The sequence below is a fragment of the Nannobrachium achirus genome (assembly GCF_963921795.1).
Source record: "Nannobrachium achirus genome assembly, chromosome: 17".
NCBI classification, from domain to species: Eukaryota; Metazoa; Chordata; class Actinopteri; order Myctophiformes; family Myctophidae; genus Nannobrachium; species Nannobrachium achirus.
In genome coordinates this window covers 60,814,232-60,834,908 of record NC_137824.1, presented here as the reverse complement: position 1 = coordinate 60,834,908, position 20,677 = coordinate 60,814,232, and the positions used below count along the sequence as shown (strand labels likewise).

General features: G+C 43.7%; 1 protein-coding gene across 2 annotated transcripts in view; it reads right to left on the bottom strand.

Moving 5' to 3' along the window:
• Positions 1-19,266: 19,266 nt before the first annotated feature.
• LOC308301656 (N-alpha-acetyltransferase 15, NatA auxiliary subunit-like) overlaps positions 19,267-20,677 on the bottom strand; it is a 46,590-nt gene continuing 45,179 nt past the window's right edge. For both annotated transcript variants that reach the window (XM_080745719.1, XM_080745720.1), the window contains one exon: positions 19,267-20,302. In XM_080745719.1, the coding sequence (XP_080601845.1) occupies positions 20,090-20,302 (213 nt within the window). In that variant the 3' untranslated portion in view covers positions 19,267-20,089. The remainder of the gene's footprint in view (positions 20,303-20,677) is intronic.

Here is a 20,677-nt window from a genome sequence, read left to right as displayed (position 1 = left end):
CTTTGGCTGAAAGGTGTCCAGGATCCAACTCAACTAGTACTTTTTTAGTACATATCTGAGGTTCTTGGGGTATCTCAGATTAAAGGCATAGAACAGTCCCAACAGATAGCAGCAGACCCCCAAGATTGTTGAGGGCAGTGATGCCCTTAATCACAATACCTACATCAGTAGGTTCATTCATTGAGTCCTCTTGGTTCTGCAGCAGGTAGATCTTCATCTTCATCATCACCTCCTCTGTCAACTTCTCTTCTACTCTGACAGGTGCACCAGCAGCTTCCTTCCTGCACACATTGTGAAGATAATTGTTTAGAGCTCACTTTCAGGCTAAATGTTACAAGACACACAGACACACATTGAGCAATCCTAGCTGTCTCCACACATGCAGCCCTGGGCATAATCTTGAATCAGTTGGACCAGACATGCAACGGATGCAACAGCCATTCAGCCAATGTCACAACCTCATTCTCTGGACATCACTATGCTGTTCCTTTGCATGTGATGGTCTCATCCACGATGACATTAAAACGTCAAAACATTTATTTTACTAACTTGAAAGTCCTTGATCTTGACACTATCTTCTTCCAGATGGTCGATGAGACATCGGATGATGACCTCTCGTGTTCGTTGATTGGGGATTCCTCTCTGCAGAATAGAAAAATAATTATTTGAACAATAAAGAAAAAGTATGACTGCACTTTCATAACTAACATAAACTTTGGCAATACAATTGTTTCCACAACCCAGTTTTAGCAACGAAAGCTGGGAGACTGTCCTTAGTAGCTATTAAGACATACATTTAGAAATGAATAATCAGGAGAGAGAGAGTTGCAGGGGATAAAGATGAGTTTAGCATAAATTAATATAGTAATTATTGTCATTAGCCAGGTGAAATATAATTAAAGCAGTTAGAGTAAATGAAAGTTTCATACCTGAAGTACAATACTCATTTGTGCCCAAACTGCCCTTCTTGGACTGGAACATGGACAGTAGTTTGGGGGTATAGAAGTCCAACATTGCCATACATTTTGGCTCAAGATTCAGTGTGGTGATCATCCTGAACTTTGCACTAACCTGGAAGACAGAGATGAGGGGAAGAGAGTAAAAAAGAAGACATGTAGATAATAATGTAGGCCTATACCTGTGCATTTTATCTTCATTGTACACACCATTGTATGCAGCTGTGCATAGCTTGTAATAAATGCAAAAAGTCACAATGACTAGAGGGCCTGCACATTCCTCTCACTGTAACCTTAACTAGCTGCAAACCTTTGTAAAGAACATAAGTTATACCCAATACATTTGTGTAGCCTATATGCACAAAGATACAGTAAATCTACTTACCAATATTTGCAAACACTCTCCAGGTTTCTTGTTGAAGAAGATGTGTGCTGCTGCTGTTTGTTGACAGAATGTTCCAGTAGAACTTTCCCATGAACCCTTGTGTACAATTTTGAATCTTAGTCATATCTACTCAATTGTTTAAGTTGTTGTGAGAGATGAAAGATTATTAAATTGGAATGAATAATAATTAAGGGTCTTTTTAAATTGATCCATATAAGTACTCCATACTCAAATATTATGAAGGAAAATTACCAAAACAAATTGAGTATAATTCATGAATAAAATCAGTTGGTCAAATACTAATTTATTCTCATGAAATTAACTCAAATAATATATGTACATCTAACTCAAAAAGAACAGTTGGATTTTTACTCATTTTGTTTGGTGTGACCTACTCAAACAATCACATACATGATATTCAGTGATTTTATTGAGTAAATATAACTTTTTCTAACAGTGCTATTTACTCGGTCACAGAATTCTTTCTTAGAGTGTGTGCCCAAAAGTGGCGAAGCAGAGATGAGGCATGAGGGCGCCAGGGCGGTTTGGTTTAAGCATTTCACTGTCAAACTCACTACAGCAGCTACTGGTCGATGGATTTGTACATCAGTCATAAGAGACATTGTGTTTGAAGAATGGACTAACTAAACACTGAAGAATATATGGGCTAACTAAACATTTAATATTAGACTACGTGTCGTATCTGTTGTCCTCTTTTTAATTAACATGTATTGAGGCATTATTTATATTTTTTTTACATAATTGGGTTAATTAGGTTATTTTGAAGAAGGCTACCTCACTTTGTCTAAGATAAGAGAGTTGTTTTATATTTTATTTTGTTACAAATCTTGATATTCATACAGAACTTATGGGTCAAGAACTATTATAGAGCATATTTACATGTCACTGATTATGTTGCTGAGGAGAAATGCTTTAGACAAATGAAGATATTATTTATAAAGCAACTTTGTGAGTATTTTGGGGTATTTTTCAGTATCTCCAAGAGGCCTTGCTAAAGTGTCCTTTTTTGGGGAATTCAGAATATGCGTTTAACTATGAGTTAGAAGCTCATAAAGGCTTTTTTTTATTATTATTTAAAATGTAAATCGTATTGAGAAAAAGAAAATGCTATTTGTTCCAAAAGCTTTATGACCTGTATAGGCCTACTGTATAGGCCTACTGTATAGGCCTACTGTATAGGCCTACTGTATAGGCCTACTGTATAGGCCTATACAGTAGGCCTACTGTATAGGCCTACTGTATAGGCCTACTGTATAGGCCTATACAGTAGGCCTACTGTATAGGCCTACTGTATAGGCCTACTGTATAGGCCGATATAAAATGACACAATGCAACATAGCTGTGTTGTTTACACAATGTTGTACCCCCTCTAACTGTGTATAAAGTATATTCCCCATTTTAAACATTTTATTTTGACACTTGCTTTGGCAGCGTAAACATGTTTTCTCATGCCAATAAAGCTCCTTTGAATTTAATTGGTTTTCTTCTCAGAGCTTTGGTGTTTCCAGTCAGTTATTTACCGTTCTACCACTTTTTGTCTTCGCCTCGTGCCACAACCCTGAAACAGTGGTAAATCAGCCAACAACCCACTCCCTCTCATGGTAAATGGCTTACGTTGTCTTTTCCACCTCTTTTCTTCTCCCCCTGCTGCATCTGAGACCTTCTCATTTTGATCACAAGACCCCAAATAACTTACCCAACGCCAAGTCTCCAGGGTTCCTTCAGAATATGTAAGACAACATTGACTACATGTTGGTGTGTTACGAGTGCAGAAGTACTTGTTGTGGTTCTCAAATGTTTTATTTGCAACTAAAGACCACCGGCACCAGCCTAACTCTGAGAGGTTACAGATGGATTTCAGTCAGAGTTAGAGCTGTTAAGGCCATCTAGAACTATCTCTCTTTGTGTTTCTGATAATATTGTCCACACATTTTCCATATCCATGGCAAAAAAAAAATATTTTTCCAAACACAAGTCAGTGTAACGCCTGGGATGTGAACTCGGGCCTCCCGTGTGAAAGTCCAATATCTTAACCTTTGATCCAAAGGGATATCCCTATGGATAAAGGGAGATACTAGACTTTTGAGATTTGTACAGGCCGCTCCCCTTATTGTTTTTATTTTGTCTTAAGATGAAGTTGTAACCTTTGTGTTTGGGGCACACACACACACGTGCACACACACATCTCACACACACACACACACACACACACACACACACACACACACACACACACACACACACACACACACATCTCTCACACACACACACACACACACACACACACACAGAGAAAGAAAGAACAAATAAAATAAACACCACCACTAATAACAATGGTACAGACTCTGTTTTTTTTGCAAACATTATCTTTTATTAATTAAATGTGTCAAGTTTGTAATATATAAATTACCTCTTAAAAACATGAAGCAGGATGATGCAACACTAGCGGAACACCGTGGTGTCGTAGAAAACCCCATTACCCACAATCCTTCTCTTCCCAAAACTGTGCCGAGTTACGGTTGACCTCTGAACGACCCCGGACCACCGCCGCCAAAACCTGCTTTATTATTGGCAGAACTCACAAACTGTCAGCCAATCAAATCAAATCAAACAGGGACAATTTAACTCCACACAACTGATATAAACACTAAGGCCACGGCTACACAGAGCTGGATATTTCTGAAGCTAGAACATTTTTTATGCGTTTGGGGCTTGCAGCCACATGAAGCTGAATATTTCGGCCGCGAAGCTGGATATTTTTTAAACCGGATAAATAAGTGGAGAGATTGAAAAATATCCGATTCACTGGATCCGTGTAGACAGGGAACCCGGATATCTCTGAAGACTTTACTGTGTGTGTGCTTGTTAAACCTAGATATCTTGTGGACCTAGATATTTTTCTATGTGGATATCTGAAAAACCGGGATATATGAAATATCCAGCTCCGTGTGGACCTAGATATTTTTCTATGTAGATATCTGAAAAACCGGGATAGGCCTATATGAAATATCCAGCTCCGTGTAGCCTATATGAAATATCCAGCTCTGTGTAGCCTATATGAAATATCCAGCTCTGTGTAGCCTATATGAAATATCCAGCTCCGTGTAGCCTATATGAAATATCCAGCTCCGTGTAGCCTATATGAAATATCCAGCTCTGTGTAGCCTATATGAAATATCCAGAATTGGAAGCCCAAAACAAAGTGCTGCTGAGCCTACATCTTGCATTGTCTTCATGTTATTTCCACTGTGGTTTGATTATATGATGAATTAAGACTATTATTTGGAAAATGTCATCTATTTGTGTTAACTTTTTTTGGTTGGATGATTATGAAAGACTTGAATTATGTTTTAGTAAAGGTATTTTCTTTTTGGCAGATTATGTGTGTAAAGCTTGGGAAAAAGACAAAATGTTTTGTATGCTTGAAGGACAGTTTGAAAAACAGTCTTTTTGTACCTGTATGGTACCAATGAAATGATTGATGTGTATGTGTCCTGTAAGTCCATGTGATGTGGGCTGGGCACCTTTTTGGTGCACGACAAGAAAATAAATAAATCTATCTATCTATCTATTGATAGAAGTATTTATTGTCAGGTTGCATTAGGAAAAAGTACAGTTTCATGACAGTACAGTTCACTGGTACAAGTTCAACTAAAAGGGGATCCTATTAAACTTTACAGCTTCTAATATTTACACAGGAAACCGTTTAAGTAGGCCATCTCATATAACATTGAATGACAGACGGATAGAACACAGTAGGCTACTTATAGGGAATTGTCAGTAACAAAAGGGGATAGAATTACAGACATTAAATAACAAGGGGAAAAAGAAACAATAGTAGGCTAATAAAGAGAGATAGGAGATATTTACAGTGAAAAGGGGAGGTAGGCATGGGGGTGTCAGACCGCCATTCCGAAACACCGCCATTCCGAAACAGGGTTAGGGTTAGGGGTAGGGGTAGGGGTAGGGTTATGGGCTTATAGCAACCGTTTGTAGGAGACTTCAGATAAGGATTTTGATAAGGTTTAATAACGTTGAGTTGTTTAGAATAGATGAGCATCCACTGCTACTAGCGTTCAGAGCTGCTGCTTTTCTCTGTGGCGTGGATAAAAACAACTCGGCGCCACTCGTAGGCCTACTGTGTATCCCCCAGTACAGCCATGCAGCAGCTCACCCAGCCCTGCCACAGTGGCAGCTGGCAGGGCTTGTTGTGACTGTGGCACAGTGGCAGTGCCACTGCCAGTCGGGCTCAGCCCTATTCTTGGGTCTTGACTGGAGAGTGGGAGCCCCGCGGGTTCAATCCATCCCTGCATCACTACGATCCATGCACTCTCTGTCTGCCGGCGAGCGAAGGAAAAGAGGATGAATGAAAAGATGCCGAAACGCAAACGCAATTTGTTAATTCACCGATGGAATTTGGTCTGGGTCGAGACAATCTGAAGCAGAATGCAAAGCAGGAATGAATGTCTCCGTGGCAAATAGAGGTTTCCAACGACCTGCAAGCCCACATCACCACTAGTCCACTGTCCACTACTCTACAAGCACTTCTGCAGAACTGGCAGAGCGCTGTGCGACTTGGCGAAGCAGAGGATGAGGGGAGGTTTAAGCATTTTGTCAACTCCACACTACAGCAGCGAAGAGACTGAGACGCAATGCGGGGGGAAAGTCCCGTGTTTTGGTCTGGATCGTGACAATCTGTAGCAGAATGTGTTCTGTCTGCAAAGTAGGAAACTATCATTGTATCTCCTTGGTAAATAGGCTACAGGTTCCAACGGCCAGAACTACAAAGCACTTGGCGCTGCATTAAGAGCGCTGTGCGAAGGGAGAGAGAGATCTGCTCTTCTCCTGTGCTGAACTGGCTGAGTTGACAGGGCAAAGTGGCAAAGCAGAAGATGAGGGCGGTTTAGCGTTTCACTGTCATTACTCCACAACTACATAATTAAAAAGCAGTCATAAAGAAAACTTAAAATAACAAGGGAAACATAAATAATAGTAGGCTAATAAAGAGAAATATTAGATATTTACAGTGGAAAGGGGAGGTGGGTATGGGCTTATAGTCTGTTAAGAGTTTCGAGTAGCAACCGTTTGTAGACTTTTCAGACGGATTTTGATAAGGTTTAATAACGTTGAGTTGTTTGTGTAGAATAGATGAGCATCACTGCTACTAGCGTTCAGAGACTGATGTTTTTCTAGGTGGCGTGGATAAAAAAAACTCAGCGCCTGTTGTGTATCCTACTGCGAGTGCATCTTATCTCCCACAGTAGGCTACAGCCATGAAGCAGCCCTCACAGCCCTGCCACAGTGGCAGCTGGCAGGGCTGTTGTTGTGACTGTGGCACAGTGGCAGTGCCTCTGCCAGTCGGGCTCAGCTCTATTGGCACGACGGGTCGTTGGTCTGGAGAGTGGAAGCCCCGGGTTTAATCCATCCCTGCATCACTACGATCCATGCTCTCTCACTGTCTGCCGGCGAGCGAAGGAAAAGAGGATGAAACGAACGCAAACGCAATTTTATTTCACAGATGAAATGCGGTAGAAAAGTCCCGTGTTTTGGTCTGGGTCGAGACAATCTGAAGCAGAATTCAAAGCAGGAAAGTCTCCGTGGCAAATAAAAGTTCCAACGACCTGCAAGCCCACATCGCCACTTCACTACAAGCACAGGGAGAGCTCTGCTGTTTCCCTTGTGCTGAACTGGCAGAGCGCTGTGCGACCGAGCGGTCTGCAATCAGGTATATCCTACTTGGTGCGACCTGGCGAAGCAGAGGATGAGGGGCGGTTTTAGTATTTAATACTGTCTGCTGTCAAACAAACTTCACACAGCTACTGGTAGATGGATTATTACATCAGTCACAACCACAACCCATAAGAGACATTATTATTTAAAGGTTCATATCGCCACTACATTTACAAAGCACAAGACCGCTGTCTGTGCAAGGAGAGAGCAGAGCTCTCCTGCAGAACTGGCAGCGCGCTGTACGACTTGGCAAAGCAGAGGATGAGGCATTTAACTCCACACTACAGCAGAGAAGAGGCTGATCAGATGAAATGCTGGGGGGAAACCCTACCCGTGTTTTGGTCTGGATCGTGACAATCTGTAGCAGAATGTGTTCTGTCTGCAAAGCAGGAAACTATCATTGAGTCTCCGTGACAAATTAAAGTTCCAACGGGCAGAACTACAAAGCACATTGGCGCTGCATTAAGAGCGCTGTGCGAAGGGAGAGGGAGAGATCTGCTCTTCCCCTGTGCTGAACTGGGCACTGGCTGAGTTGACAGGGCAAAGTGGCAAAGCAGAAGATGAGGGCAGTTTAGTGTTTCACTGTCATTACTCCACAACACACTACAACAGATTAACATAATTAAAAAGCATATAGTCATAAAGAAAACTTAAAATAATAAGGGAAAATATAGTAGGCTAATAAAGAGAGATAGGAGATATTTACAGTGAAAAGGGGAGGTGGGTATGGGCTTATATTAAGAGATTCGAGTAGCAACCGTTTGTAGGAGACTTTCAAACGGATTTTGATAAGGTTTAATAACGTTGAGTTGCAACGGCACTACTAGCGTTCAGAGACTGATGTTTTTTTTCGGTGGCGTGGATAAGAAAAAAACTCGGCGCCACTCGTACTGTGTAGCCCCCAGTTCAGCCATGAAGCAGCTTAAAGCCACACAGGGCTGTTGTTGTGACAGTGGCACAGTGACAGTCGGGCTCAGCTCTATTGGCACGACGGGTTGTGTGTTGGTCTGGAGAGTGGGAGCCCCGGGTTCAATCCATCCCTGCATCACTACGATCCATGCTCTCTCACTGTCTGCCGGCGAGCGAAGGAAAAGAGGATGAATGAAAAGATGCCAAAACGCATTTTATTTCACAGATGGAATGCGGGGGGAAAGTCCCCGTGTTTTGGTCTGGATCGTGACAATCTGTAGCAGAATGTGTTCTGTCTGCAAAGCAGGAATCTATCATTGTGTCTCCGTGGTAAATAAAGGTTCCAACGGGCAGAACTACAAAGCACATTGGCGCTGCGTTAAGAGCGCTGTGCAAAGAGAGAGAGATCTGCTCTTCTCCTTGTGCAGAACTGGCTGAGCTCTGACAGGGCAAAGTGGCAAAGCAGAAGATGAGGGCAGTTTAGCGTTTCACTGTCAAACTCCACAACACACTACAACAGATTAAACATAATTAAAAAGCAGACGTAAAAAAATTAAAATAAGGGAACAATAAATAATAGTAGGTTACTAAAGAGAAATAGGAGATATTTAGGCTACAGTGAAAAGGGGAGGTGGGTATGGGCTTATAGTCTATTAAGAGTTTCGAGTAGCAACCGTTTGTAGGAGACTTTCAGACGGATTTTGATAACGTTTAATAACGTTGAGTTGTTTGTGTAGAATAGATGAGCATCACTGCTACTAGCGTTCAGAGCTGCTGCTTTTCTAGGCAGCGCCTGTTGTGTAGCCTACTGTGTGAATCCCACAGTGCAGCCATGCAGCAGCTCACAGCCCTGCCACAAACGCGCAGGGCTGTTGTTGTGACTGTGGCAGTGCCACTGCCAGTCGGACTCAGCTCTATTGGCACGACGGGTTGTGCGTTTGTCTGGAGCCACTCTCCAGACCAACGCACAACCCGTCGTGTGCCGCGGGGTTCAATCCATCCCTGCATCACTACGATCCATGCATTCTCACTGTCTGCCGGCGAGCGAAGGAAAAGAGGATGAATGAAAAGATGCCCAAACGCAAACGATTTTTTTTATTTCACAGATGAAATGTGGGAGGAAAGGCCCCGTGTTTTGGTCTGGGTCGTGACAATCTTATTAGAATGCAAAGCAGGAAAGTCTCCGTGGAAAATAAAGGTTTCCAACGACCTGCAAGCCCACATCACCACTAGGCTACACTTCACTACAAGCACGGGGAGAGCTCTGCTGTTTCCCTTCTGCAGAACTGGCAGAGCGCTGTGCGACCTGGCGAAGCAGAGGATGAGGGGCGGTTTTAGTGTTTAATTCTGTCAAACTCCACAGCAGCAGCTACTGGTAGATGGATTATTACATCACAACCACAACCCATAAGAGACAGTCATATGGACAGTTGGACACTACATTTACAAAGCACAAAAGACCGCTGTGCTAGGGGAGAGACAGAGAGATCTCTTCTCTTCTCCCATTTCTGCAGAACTGGCAGCGCTCTGTGTACGACTGAGGATGAGGGCGGTCTAAGCATTTTGTTAACTCCACACCAGAGCTCCACACTACAGCAGCGAAGAGGCTGATCAGATGAAATGCTGGGGGGAAACCTTACCCGTGTTTTGGTCTGGGATCTTGACAATCTGTAGCAGAATGTGTTCTGTCTGCAAAGCAGGAATCTATCATTGTGTCTCCGTGGTAATTCTACAAAGCACATTGGCGCTGCATTAAGAGCGCTGTGCAAAGAGAGAGAGATCTGCTCTTCCCCTGAGCTGAACTGACTGAGCTCTGACAGGGCAAAGTGGCAAAGCAGAAGATGAGAGCGGTTTAGCGTTTCACTGTCAAACTCCACAACAGATTAAACATACATAATTAAAAAGCAGTCATAAAGAAAACTTAAAATAACAAGGGAAAATATAGTAGGCTAATAAAGAGAGATAGGAGATATTTACAGTGAAAAGGGGAGGTGGGTATGGGCTTTAGGGCTTATAGTCTATTAAGAGATTCGAGTAGCAACCATTTGTAGGAGACTTTCAGACGGATTTTGATAAGGTTTAATAACGTTGAGTTGCAACGGCACTACTAGCGTTCAGAGACTGATGTTTTTTTTCGGTGGCGTGGATAAGAAAAAAACTCGGCGCCACTCGTACTGTGTAGCCCCCAGTTCAGCCATGAAGCAGCTTAAAGCCACACAGGGCTGTTGTTGTGACAGTGGCACAGTGACAGTGACAGTCGGGCTCAGCCCTATTGGCACGACGGGTCGTTGGTCTGAAGAGTGGGAGCCCCGGGTTCAATCCATCCCTGCATCACTACGATCCATGCTCTCTCACTGTCTGCCGGCGAGCGAAGGAAAAGAGGATGAATGAAAAGATGCCCAAACGCAAACGCAATTTTATTTCACAGCGGGAATGCGGGGGGGAAACGGGAAAGTGCCCGTGTTTTGGTCTGGGTCGAGAGAATCTGAAGCAGAATGTGTTCTGTTTGCAAAGCAGGAATCCGTGGCAAATAAAAGTTTCCAACGAGCTGCGCATATCGCCGCCACTACAAGCACGGGGAGAGCTCTGCTGTTTCCCTTCTGCAGAACTGGCAGAGCGCTGTGCGACCTGGAGAAGCAGAGGATGAGGGCGGTTTTAGTATTTAATTCTGTCAAACACCACAACAACAGCTATGTTTTACATCAGTCACAACCACAACCCATAAGAGACATTATTATTTAAAGGTTCATATCGCCACTACATTTACAAAGCACAAGAGCTGTGAAAGGGCAGAGCTCTTCTGCAGAACTGGCAGCGCTCTGTACGACTTGGCGAAGCAGAGGATGAGGCATTTTGTTAACTCCACACTACAGCAGAGAAGAGGCTGATCAGATGAAATGCTGGGGGGAAACCCTACCCGTGTTTTGGTCTGGATCGAGACAATCTGTAGCAGAATGTGTTCTGTCTGCAGTGCAAAGCAGGAACCTATCATTGTGTCTCCGTGGTAAATAAACTACAAAGCACATTGGCGCTGCGGCTGCACAGAGCGCTGAGAGAGAAGGAGAGAATCTGCTCCCCTTCTGCTTCTGCTGAACTGACAGCAGTGAGAGCACTCTGTACGAAGTGGCGAAGCAGTTTAGCGTTTCTGTCAAACTCCACCACAACATCTATGTTTTACACCAGTCACAACAAGTTACCTCAACCCATAAGAGACATTATTATTTAAAGGTTCATATCGCCACTACATTTACAAAGCACAAGACAAGACCACTGTCTGTGCAAGGGGAGAGCAGAGCTCTTCTGCAGAACTGGCAGCGCGCTGTACGAAGAGGATGAGGCATTTTGTTAACTCCACACTACAGCAGCGAAGAGGCTGATCAGATGAAATGCTGGGGGGAAACCCTACCCGTGTTTTGGTCTGGGATCGAGACAATCTGTAGCAGAAAGTGTTCTGTCTGTAAAGCAGGAACCTATCATTGTGTCTCCTTGGCAAATAAAGGTTCCAACGGCCAGAACTACAAAGCACATTGGCGCTGCATTGATTAAGAGCGCTGTGCGAAGGGAGAGAGAGAGAGAGAGAGAGATCTGCTCTTCCCCTGTGCAGAACTGACAGAGCTCTGACAGGGCAAAGTGGCAAAGCAGAAGATGAGGGCGATTTAGCGTTTCACTGTCATTACTCCACAACACACTACAACAGATTAAACATAATTAAAAAGCAGACACAAGAAAATTTTAAATAAGGGAAAAATAAATAATAGTAGACTAATAAAGAGAAATAGGAGATATTTAGGCTACAGTGAAAAGGGGAGGTGGGAATGGGCTTATAGTGTATTAAGAGATTCGAGTAGCAACCGTTTGTAGGAGACTTTTCAGACGGATTTTGATAAGGTTTAATAACGTTGAGTTGTTTGTGTAGAGTAGATGAGCATCCACTGCTATTAGCGTTCAGAGCTGCTGCTTTTCTAGGCGTGGACAAAACTCAGCGCCTGTGTAGGCCTATAGCCTACTGTGACTCACACAGTGCAGCAGCTCACACAGCCCTGCCACAGTGGCAGCTGGCAGGGCTGTTGTTGTGACTGTGGCAGTGCCACTGCCAGTCGGGCTCAGCTCTATGGGCACGACGGGTTGTGCGTTTGTCTGGAGCCACTCTCCTGACCAACGCACAACCCGTCGTGTGCCGCGGGGTTCAATCCATCCCTGCATCTATGATCCATGCATTCTCACTGTCTGCCGGCGAGCGAAGGAAAAGAGGATGAATTAAAAGATGCCCAAACGCAAACGTTTTTTTTTATTTCACAGATGAAATGTGGGAGGAAAGTCCCCGTGTTTTGGTCTGGGTCGAGACAATCTTATTAGAATGCAAAGCAGGAAAGTCTCCGTGGAAAATAAAGGTTCCCAACGACCTGCAAGCCCACATCGCCACTACACTACAAGCACAGGGAGAGCTCTGCTGTTTCCCTTCTGCTGAACTGACAGAGCGCTGTGCGACCTGGAGAAGCAGAGGATGAGGGGCGGTTTTAGTATTTAATTCTGTCAAACTTCACAACAGCTACTGGTAGATGGATTATTACATCAGTCACTACCACAACCCATAAGAGACATTATTATTTAAAGGTTCATATCGCCACTACATTTACAAAGCACAAGACCGCTGTCTGTGCAAGGGGAGAGCAGAGCTCTCCTGCAGAACTGGCAGCGCTCTGTACGACTTGGCAAAGCAGAGGATGAGGCATTTTGTTAACTCCACACTACAGCAGAGAAGAGGCTGATCAGATGAAATGCTGGGGGAAACCCTACCCGTGTTTTGGTCAATCTGTAGCAGAATGTGTTCTGTCTGCAAAGCAGGAACCTATTATTGTGTCTCCGTGGCAAATACAGGTTCCAACGGCCAGAACTACAAAGCACATTGGCGCTGCATTAAGAGCGCTGTGCGAAGGGAGAGGGAGAGAGAGAGAGAGAGATCTGCTCTTCCCATTGTGCAGAACTGGGCACTGACTGAGTTGACAGGGCAAAGTGGCAAAGCAGAAGATAAGGGCGGTTTAGCGTTTCACTGTCATTACTCCACAACACACTACAACAGATTAAACATAATTAAAAAGCTGACTTAAAGAAAACTTAAAATAACAAGGGAAAAATATAGTAGGCTAATAAAGAGAGATAGGAGATATTTACAGTGAAAAGGGGAGGTGGGTATGGGCTTATAGTAAGAGATTCGAGTAGCAACCGTTTGTAGGAGACTTTCAGGCGGATTTTGATAAGGTTTAATAACGTTGAGTTCCATGCACTCTCACTGTCTGCCAAAAGGAAAAGAGGATGAATGGAATGAAAAGATGCCAAAACGCAAACGCAATTTTATTTCACAGCGGGAATGCGGGGGGAAAAGTGCCCGTGTTTTGATCTGGGTCGAGACAATCTGAAGAATAATTTTCTATCTGCAAAGCAGGAATCCGTGGCAAATAAAACGAGCTGCGCATATCGCCACTACAAGCACGGGGAGAGCTCTGCTCTTTCCCTTCTGCTGAACTGACAGCGCTCTGTGCGACCTGGAGAAGCAGGGGATGAGGAGGGCGGTTTAAGCATTTCTGTCAACTCCACACTACAGCAGCGAAGAGGCTGAGACTCAATGCGGGGGGGAAACCGTACCCGTGTTTTGGTCTGGATCGAGACAATCTGTAGCAGAATGTGTTCTGTCTGCAAAGCAGGAAACTATCATTGTGTCTCCGTGGTAAACTACAAAACACATTGGCGCTGCGGCTGCACAGAGCGCTGAGAATCTGCTCCCCTTCTGCTTCTGCTGAACTGGCAGAGCGCTCTGTATGACATGGTAAAGTGGCGAAGCAAGATGAACGCGGTTTAGCGTTTCTGTCAAACAAACTCCACAACAGCTATGTTTTACCTCAGTCACAAGTTACCTCAACCCATAACCATAAGAGACATCATTATTTAAAGGTTCATATCGCCAGATTTGCCACCACAAAGCACTTACACTGTGCAAGGGGAGAGCGCTTCTCTTCTCCCTTTCTGCAGAACTGGCAGAGCGAGTCTGTACGACTTGGCGAAGCAGAAAATGATGAGGGCGGTTTCATGCAATTTTACAGATGGAATGCTGGGGAAAAGTAGTCTACACACACGTGTTTTGGTCTGGGTCTTAACAATCTGTAGCAGAATGTGTGGAATGAATGTCTCCGTGGCAAATACAGGTTCCAACGGCCAGAACTACAAAGCACATTGGAGCTGCAATAAGAGCGCCGTGCAAAGGGAGAGAGAGAGATCTGCATGCCCGTTCTGCTGAACTGACAGAGAGAGCGCTCTGTACGACTTGGCGAAGCAGAAGATGAGAGCGGTTTAATGTTTAATTCTGTCAAACTCCACAACATCTACTGCCTGGTAGATGGATCTTTTACATCAGTCACAACCACAACTCATAAGAGACACATTATTTGTTTAAAAGTTCATTATTAGCACAAGACCGCTGTGCAAGGGGAGAGCTCTTCTCTTCCCTTTCTGTGCCCAAAAGTGGCGAAGCAGAGATGAGGGCGCCAGGGCGGTTTGGTTAAGCATTTCACTGTCAAACTCACTACAGCAGAGCTGGTCGATGGATTTGTACATCAGTCATAAGAGACATTGTTTTTGAAGAATGGACTAACTAAACATTGAAGAATATATGGGCTAACTAAACATTTAATATTAGACTACGTATCTGTTGTCCTCCTTTTAATTAACATGTTTTGAGGCATTTATATTTTTTTTTACATAATTGGGTTAATTAGGTTATTTTGAAGAAGGCTACCTCACTTTGTCTAAGATAAGAGAGATGTTTTATATTTTATTTTGTTACAAATCTTGATATTCATACAGAACTTATGGGTCAAGAACTATTAAAGAGCATATTTACATGTGACTGATTATGTTGCTGAGGAGAAATGCTTTAGACAAATGAAGATATTATTTATAAAGCAACTTTGTGAGTATTTTGGGGTATTTTTCAGTATCTCCAAGAGGCCTTGCTAAAGTGTCCTTTTTTGGGGAATTCAGAATATGCGTTTAACTATGAGTTAGAAGCTCATAAAGGCTTTTTTTAATTATTATTTAAAATGTAAATCGTATTGAGAAAAAGAAAATGCTATTTGTTCCAATGGCTTTATGACCTGTATAGGCCTACTGTATAGGCCTACTGTATAGGCCTACTGTATAGGCCTACTGTATAGGCCTACTGTATAGGCCTACTGTATAGGCCTATATAAAATGACACAATGCAACATAGCTGTGTTGTTTACACAATGTTGTACCCCCTCTGTGTATAAAGTATATTCCCCATTTTAAACATTTTATTTTGACACTTGCTTTGGCAGCGTAAACATGTTTTCTCATGCCAATAAAGCTCCTTTGAATTGAATTTGTTTTCTTCTCAGAGCTTTGGTGTTTCCAGTCAGTTATTTACCGTTCTACCACTTTTTGTCTTTGCCTCGTTCCACAACCCTGAAACAGTGGTAAATCAGCCAACAACCCACTCCCTCTCATGGTAAATGGCTTACGTTGTCCTTTCCACCTCTTTTCTTCTCCCTCTGCTGCATCTGAGATGTTCTCATTTTGATCACATTTTGACCCCAAATAACTTACCCAACGCCAAGTCTCCAGGGTTCCTTCAGAATATGTAAGACAACATTGACTACATGTTGGCGTGTTACGAGTGCAGAAGTACTTGTGGTTCTCAAATGTTTTATTTGCAACTAAAGACCACCGGCACCAGCCTAACTCTGAGAGGGTACAGATGGATTTGAACACTCAGTCAGAGTTAGAGCTGTTAAGGTCATCTCTAGGACTATATCTCTTATTGTTTCTGGTAATATTGTCCACACATTTTCCATATCCGTGGTAAAAATGTATTTTTCCAAACATGTCCACTAGCCAGTGTAATGCCTGGGATGTGAACTCGGCCTCCCGTGTGAAAGTCCAATATCTTAACCATTGATCCAAAGGGATATCCCTATGGATAAAGGGAGATACTAGACTTTTGAGACTTTTACAGGCCGCTCCCCTTATTGTTTTTATTTTGTCTTAAGATCAAGTTGTAACCTTTGTGTTTGGGGCACACACACACGTGCACACACACATCTCTCTCACACACACACACACACACACACACACACACACACACAGAGAAAGAAAGAACAAATAAAATAAACACCACCACTATTAACAATGGTACAGTCTCTTTGTTTTTTTTGCAAACATTATCTTTTATTAATTAAATGTGTCAAGTTTGTAATATATAAATTACCTCTTAAAAACATGAAGCAGGATGATGCAACACTAGCGGAACACCATGGTGTCGTAGAAAACCCCATTACCCACAATCCTCCTCTCTTCCCCAAACTGTGCCGAGTTACGGTTGACCTCTGAACGACCCCGGACCACCGCCGCCAAAACCTGCTTTATTATTGGCAGAACTCACAAACTGTCAGCCAATCAAATCAAACCAAACAGGGACAATTTAACTCCACACAACTGATATCACAGATAAACACTAAGGCACCGGCTACACAGAGCTGGATATTTCTGAAGCTAGAACATTTTTTATGCGTTTGGGGCTTGCAGCCACATGAAGCTGAATATTTCGGCTGCGAAGCTGGATATTTTTGAAACCGGATAAATAAGTGCAGAGATTGAAAAATATCTGATTCACTGGATCCGTGTAGACAGGGAACCCGGATATCTCTGAAGACTTTACTGTGTGTGTGCTTGTTAGACCTAGAAATCTTTGTCGTGTGGACCTAGATATTTTTCTATGTAGATATCTGAAAAACCGGGATAGGCCTATATGAAATATCCAGCTCTGTGTAGCCTATATGAAATATCCAGCTCCGTGTAGCCTATATGAAATATCCAGCTCTGTGTAGCCTATATGAAATATCCAGCTCCGTGTAGCCTATATGAAATATCCAGCTCTGTGTAGCCTATGCCTAAAGGCCTCTCACTGCAGTGACTGACAGTCTCTGTGAACAGCAGACATGTTGTAAAGAGACTGGTCCTCATCCTTACTTCCTTCACAGGTGTTAATGTAGCTCTGGTCCATCGCGTCACCTCCCGGTGACGCTCTGACAGACCCGTCGGCAAATGAATAGACCGCGATATCTCAGCCCCTCCGAGCGCTCAACTTCAGTCAAAATAAACAAAACTATTTCTCTACTCACCAAACCAAAGGTATTTTTGCTCTGTTGAAAGTCTATTCTCCGTGGTGGTGAACCCCTCAGCACCCCACCTACTCTGTAAAATACATTATTTTTGTCATGAAATGAACCGCATCCACCTCAAGCCACCCAGCGGCCACCGCAGATACAACGGTTCACAACCCGGAAATAAGCGGCGGTCAAGTTGGAGGCACTTTATTTCATGCCAAAAATACTGTATTTTACAGAGTGGGTGGGGTGCTGAGGGGCTCACCACCGCAGAGAATAGACTTTCAACAACGCAAAACTACCTTTGGTTTGGTGAGTAGTGAAGTAGTTTAGTTTATTTTGACTGAAGTTGAGCGCTCGGAGGGGCTGAGAGATCGCGGTCTATTTATTTTCTCTGACGGGTCTGTCAGAGTGTCACTGGGAGGTGACGCGATGGACCAGAGCTAGTCTTAAGGATACTACAGCAGGGGTCTTCAACGTTCTCAGGCCAAGGACCCCTTAGTTGAGAGAGAGATGAAGCAGGGACCCCCACAACCTGCTCATAGATTCCATATAGTTGCATTGTTTGACAGCACAATCATCAGTGTATTTTGGTTTCCTGTCAATTTGTGTTTTCAGATATTTAACCACTTGAACCGTCAATACTTAACTTGACCTTTCACTCTGTACTTAGTCTTCTCTTTTTCCCCTCTACACCAAACCTCTTAGCCGAAAATAGCCGATCTACAAGATCTGCTATTTTTGGCTAAAGTTTTCAGAATATGAACGCTAGGATTCAAGTGGTTAATATAAGTAAGCAGTAAGGTAAGTGAGCTCATTTCATTCCAACATGGCTGCTGTTATTCAGACCCTTGTGACCAGCGGGTAAACACGCTCGTCACGACGCGTCTGCGTAAAAACACCGCCTTCATTCAGGGCGTGAGCGTTTCATGATGAATTTGTAGAAACCACTCGTGATCTCAGTCGTGAGGAGCATATTAAATATTAAAGAGTTCTTGGTTGATCTGTTTATTGCAGAAACAGCCAACATGTTTGTGAACATAAAGGTCATTTTGCAGCGGTGGGTTTGAATCATTGTGAGGTTGACAGTAATGTGTTTTACTGTGACCAGTAGTCGGGGGCGTTAGGGATATATTAGTCTAAAAGCGCCACATTTTGCACAGATGTAGCCCAGGGCTTGCTCTAATGATTTAGCTAGGGCGCCCAAGTCGGCGACCTTCAGGGTCGCCACAGCGGCCAAATCAAGTTGATCTCCCATCAACGTTCTATACAGGAGGAAAATACCCAGAAAAACATCTGCTTTAAGTAGGATCTGAAGGGTCTAACTAGGGGTTTGTCATGATGCTGAATCCATTGCAAGCATTTGTTTTGCACAAAAAACATTCCTTGGGCTACAAATGGCCCAAGAAAACGCCCACAAAACTGTGAAAAGTGAGTGAAAAGTGATGACTCATCACTTTTCATCACTAAACCATCGTTTTCTGGGGCCATTTGTAGCCTAAGGAATGTTTTTTTTTTAATCATTAGAGCATGCCCTGGGCTACATCTGTGCAAAATGTGGCGCTTTTAGACTGATTAGCACGAAATGACCTTTCTATCTCCCTAAGGCCCCCGACTACAGGGCAGGGTTACGGTAATAGTTTTACTGTGACCAGGGCATGGTTTTCATTGTGAGGGCATGTGACCAGGGCATGGTTTTCATTGTGAGGGCATGTGACCAGGTCATGTGACCAGGGCATGGTTTTCATTGTGAGGTCATGTAACCAGGTCATGTGACCAGGGCATGGTGTTTGGGGTGTTTATTTTAACCCCGTAGAGTCCATCAGATCAGTGCAATGCAGGGAGGAGTCAAACAGGGCGGAGCCTAGCGGGAGGGGCGGGGCTAAGTTTTATGTGTCCTTTTTTTAAAAACCCTTTTAGACCTGGAAAACATCTGCGTCACTTTAGCTTTAAACCATTATTTTATAAAAAATATCTACAAGCTCACAGTGTGGCACAGCATCGAGTCTTTGAATATATATATATATATATATATATATATATATATATATATATATATATATAATTTATATATTTAAAGCGAACGTTTGAAAATGAAATATCTACTTCTGGGGGGGGGGGGGGGGGGGGGGTCGCTGGAACAATATATATTCAGATGGGGGTCCATGGCCGAATACGTATAATTCTGGGGGTCCTTGATTTAAAAAAAAAGACAGAGAATCACTGATATAGAAACACAGGTTTTTCAGAAAACTGATTTAGAAGATATTTGTAGAATGGGGTCTCAAAGGGTTAATTAATCTCCAGGACCCCCAAGGGGTTCATTAATCTCCAGGACCCCCAATGGGATCATTTCAGATCTGTGGGACCCCCACTCTGAGAGCGTACAGATGCAAGGCTCCAAAAAGGTTCAAATTAGCACATCAACACATCGTCACTGAGCTTGTAGCTCATCTTATTTGAACCATTATGACATGTTTTTCAAAACAGTAAGAAATGGCTTGGCAGTGAGCAAAACAGGTCCAATACTGTATAAAGGTTTAAACCCCATGTACAGTATGGGTTCATAAATACCAATCATTTAGTTTAGGGGAGGAGCCAGTTCCCTGAAAAAACATACTGTTCTCTTTTCAGGATTCACAATGAAAAAAATAGCAAAAAGGAGCAGATCTACAAGCTCCAAACGCTTGGCTTCTCACAGCGTTTGCAGCTTGTAGATCTTGTGTGTGAGGCTAAAGACGCAGCTACAACTAAACCACACAAGTGATCCTCCAGATTTAAAGCCATGACGTCGTCTAGGATCTCCAGGTCTGAAAGGGTTAATGGGTTGAGGACCCCCGGGGGTCCCTGGACCACCCCCCTGCCCCCCTCCCCACACGGTGGCTCGCTCCTCCCTCTCTCTCTCTCTCTCACATATCGTTGGCCGTGTCGTCCTGCTCGCCCTCCGCTGACAGTTCTCCGTTGGCGCTGCAGGGGGCGCTGTGGTGCTGGTACCCGGCGGGCATGAAGGCCAGGGTGAGCGGGTACAGGGCGTGGCACGCTGCCCGGTACGCCTCGGCCGCCCGCTGACCGCTGGCACCCAGCTGACCCCCCCGCACCGCCTCCAGAACCTCTGTACACACCTGGACACACACACACACGCACACACACACACACACACACACACACACACACACACACACACACACACACATTTAACCATTTATTTATGTCCACATAAGGGAGAAACATACAGGGACACAAATACTATTGGTGCAGCAAGAATAACTTCACTAAATCATGGCATATGTTTTCATGATACAATGGGCATGTCACTCAGTACTCTGTGGCAGGGATACTGAAAGTTCTGAACCGGTGGGCCACATTACAAACATGTCAAACTTCTGAACCGGTGGGCCACATTACAAACATGTCAAACTTCTGAACCGGTGGGCCACATTACAAACATGTCAAGGTGGGCCACATTACAAACATGCCAAGGTGGGCCACATTACAAA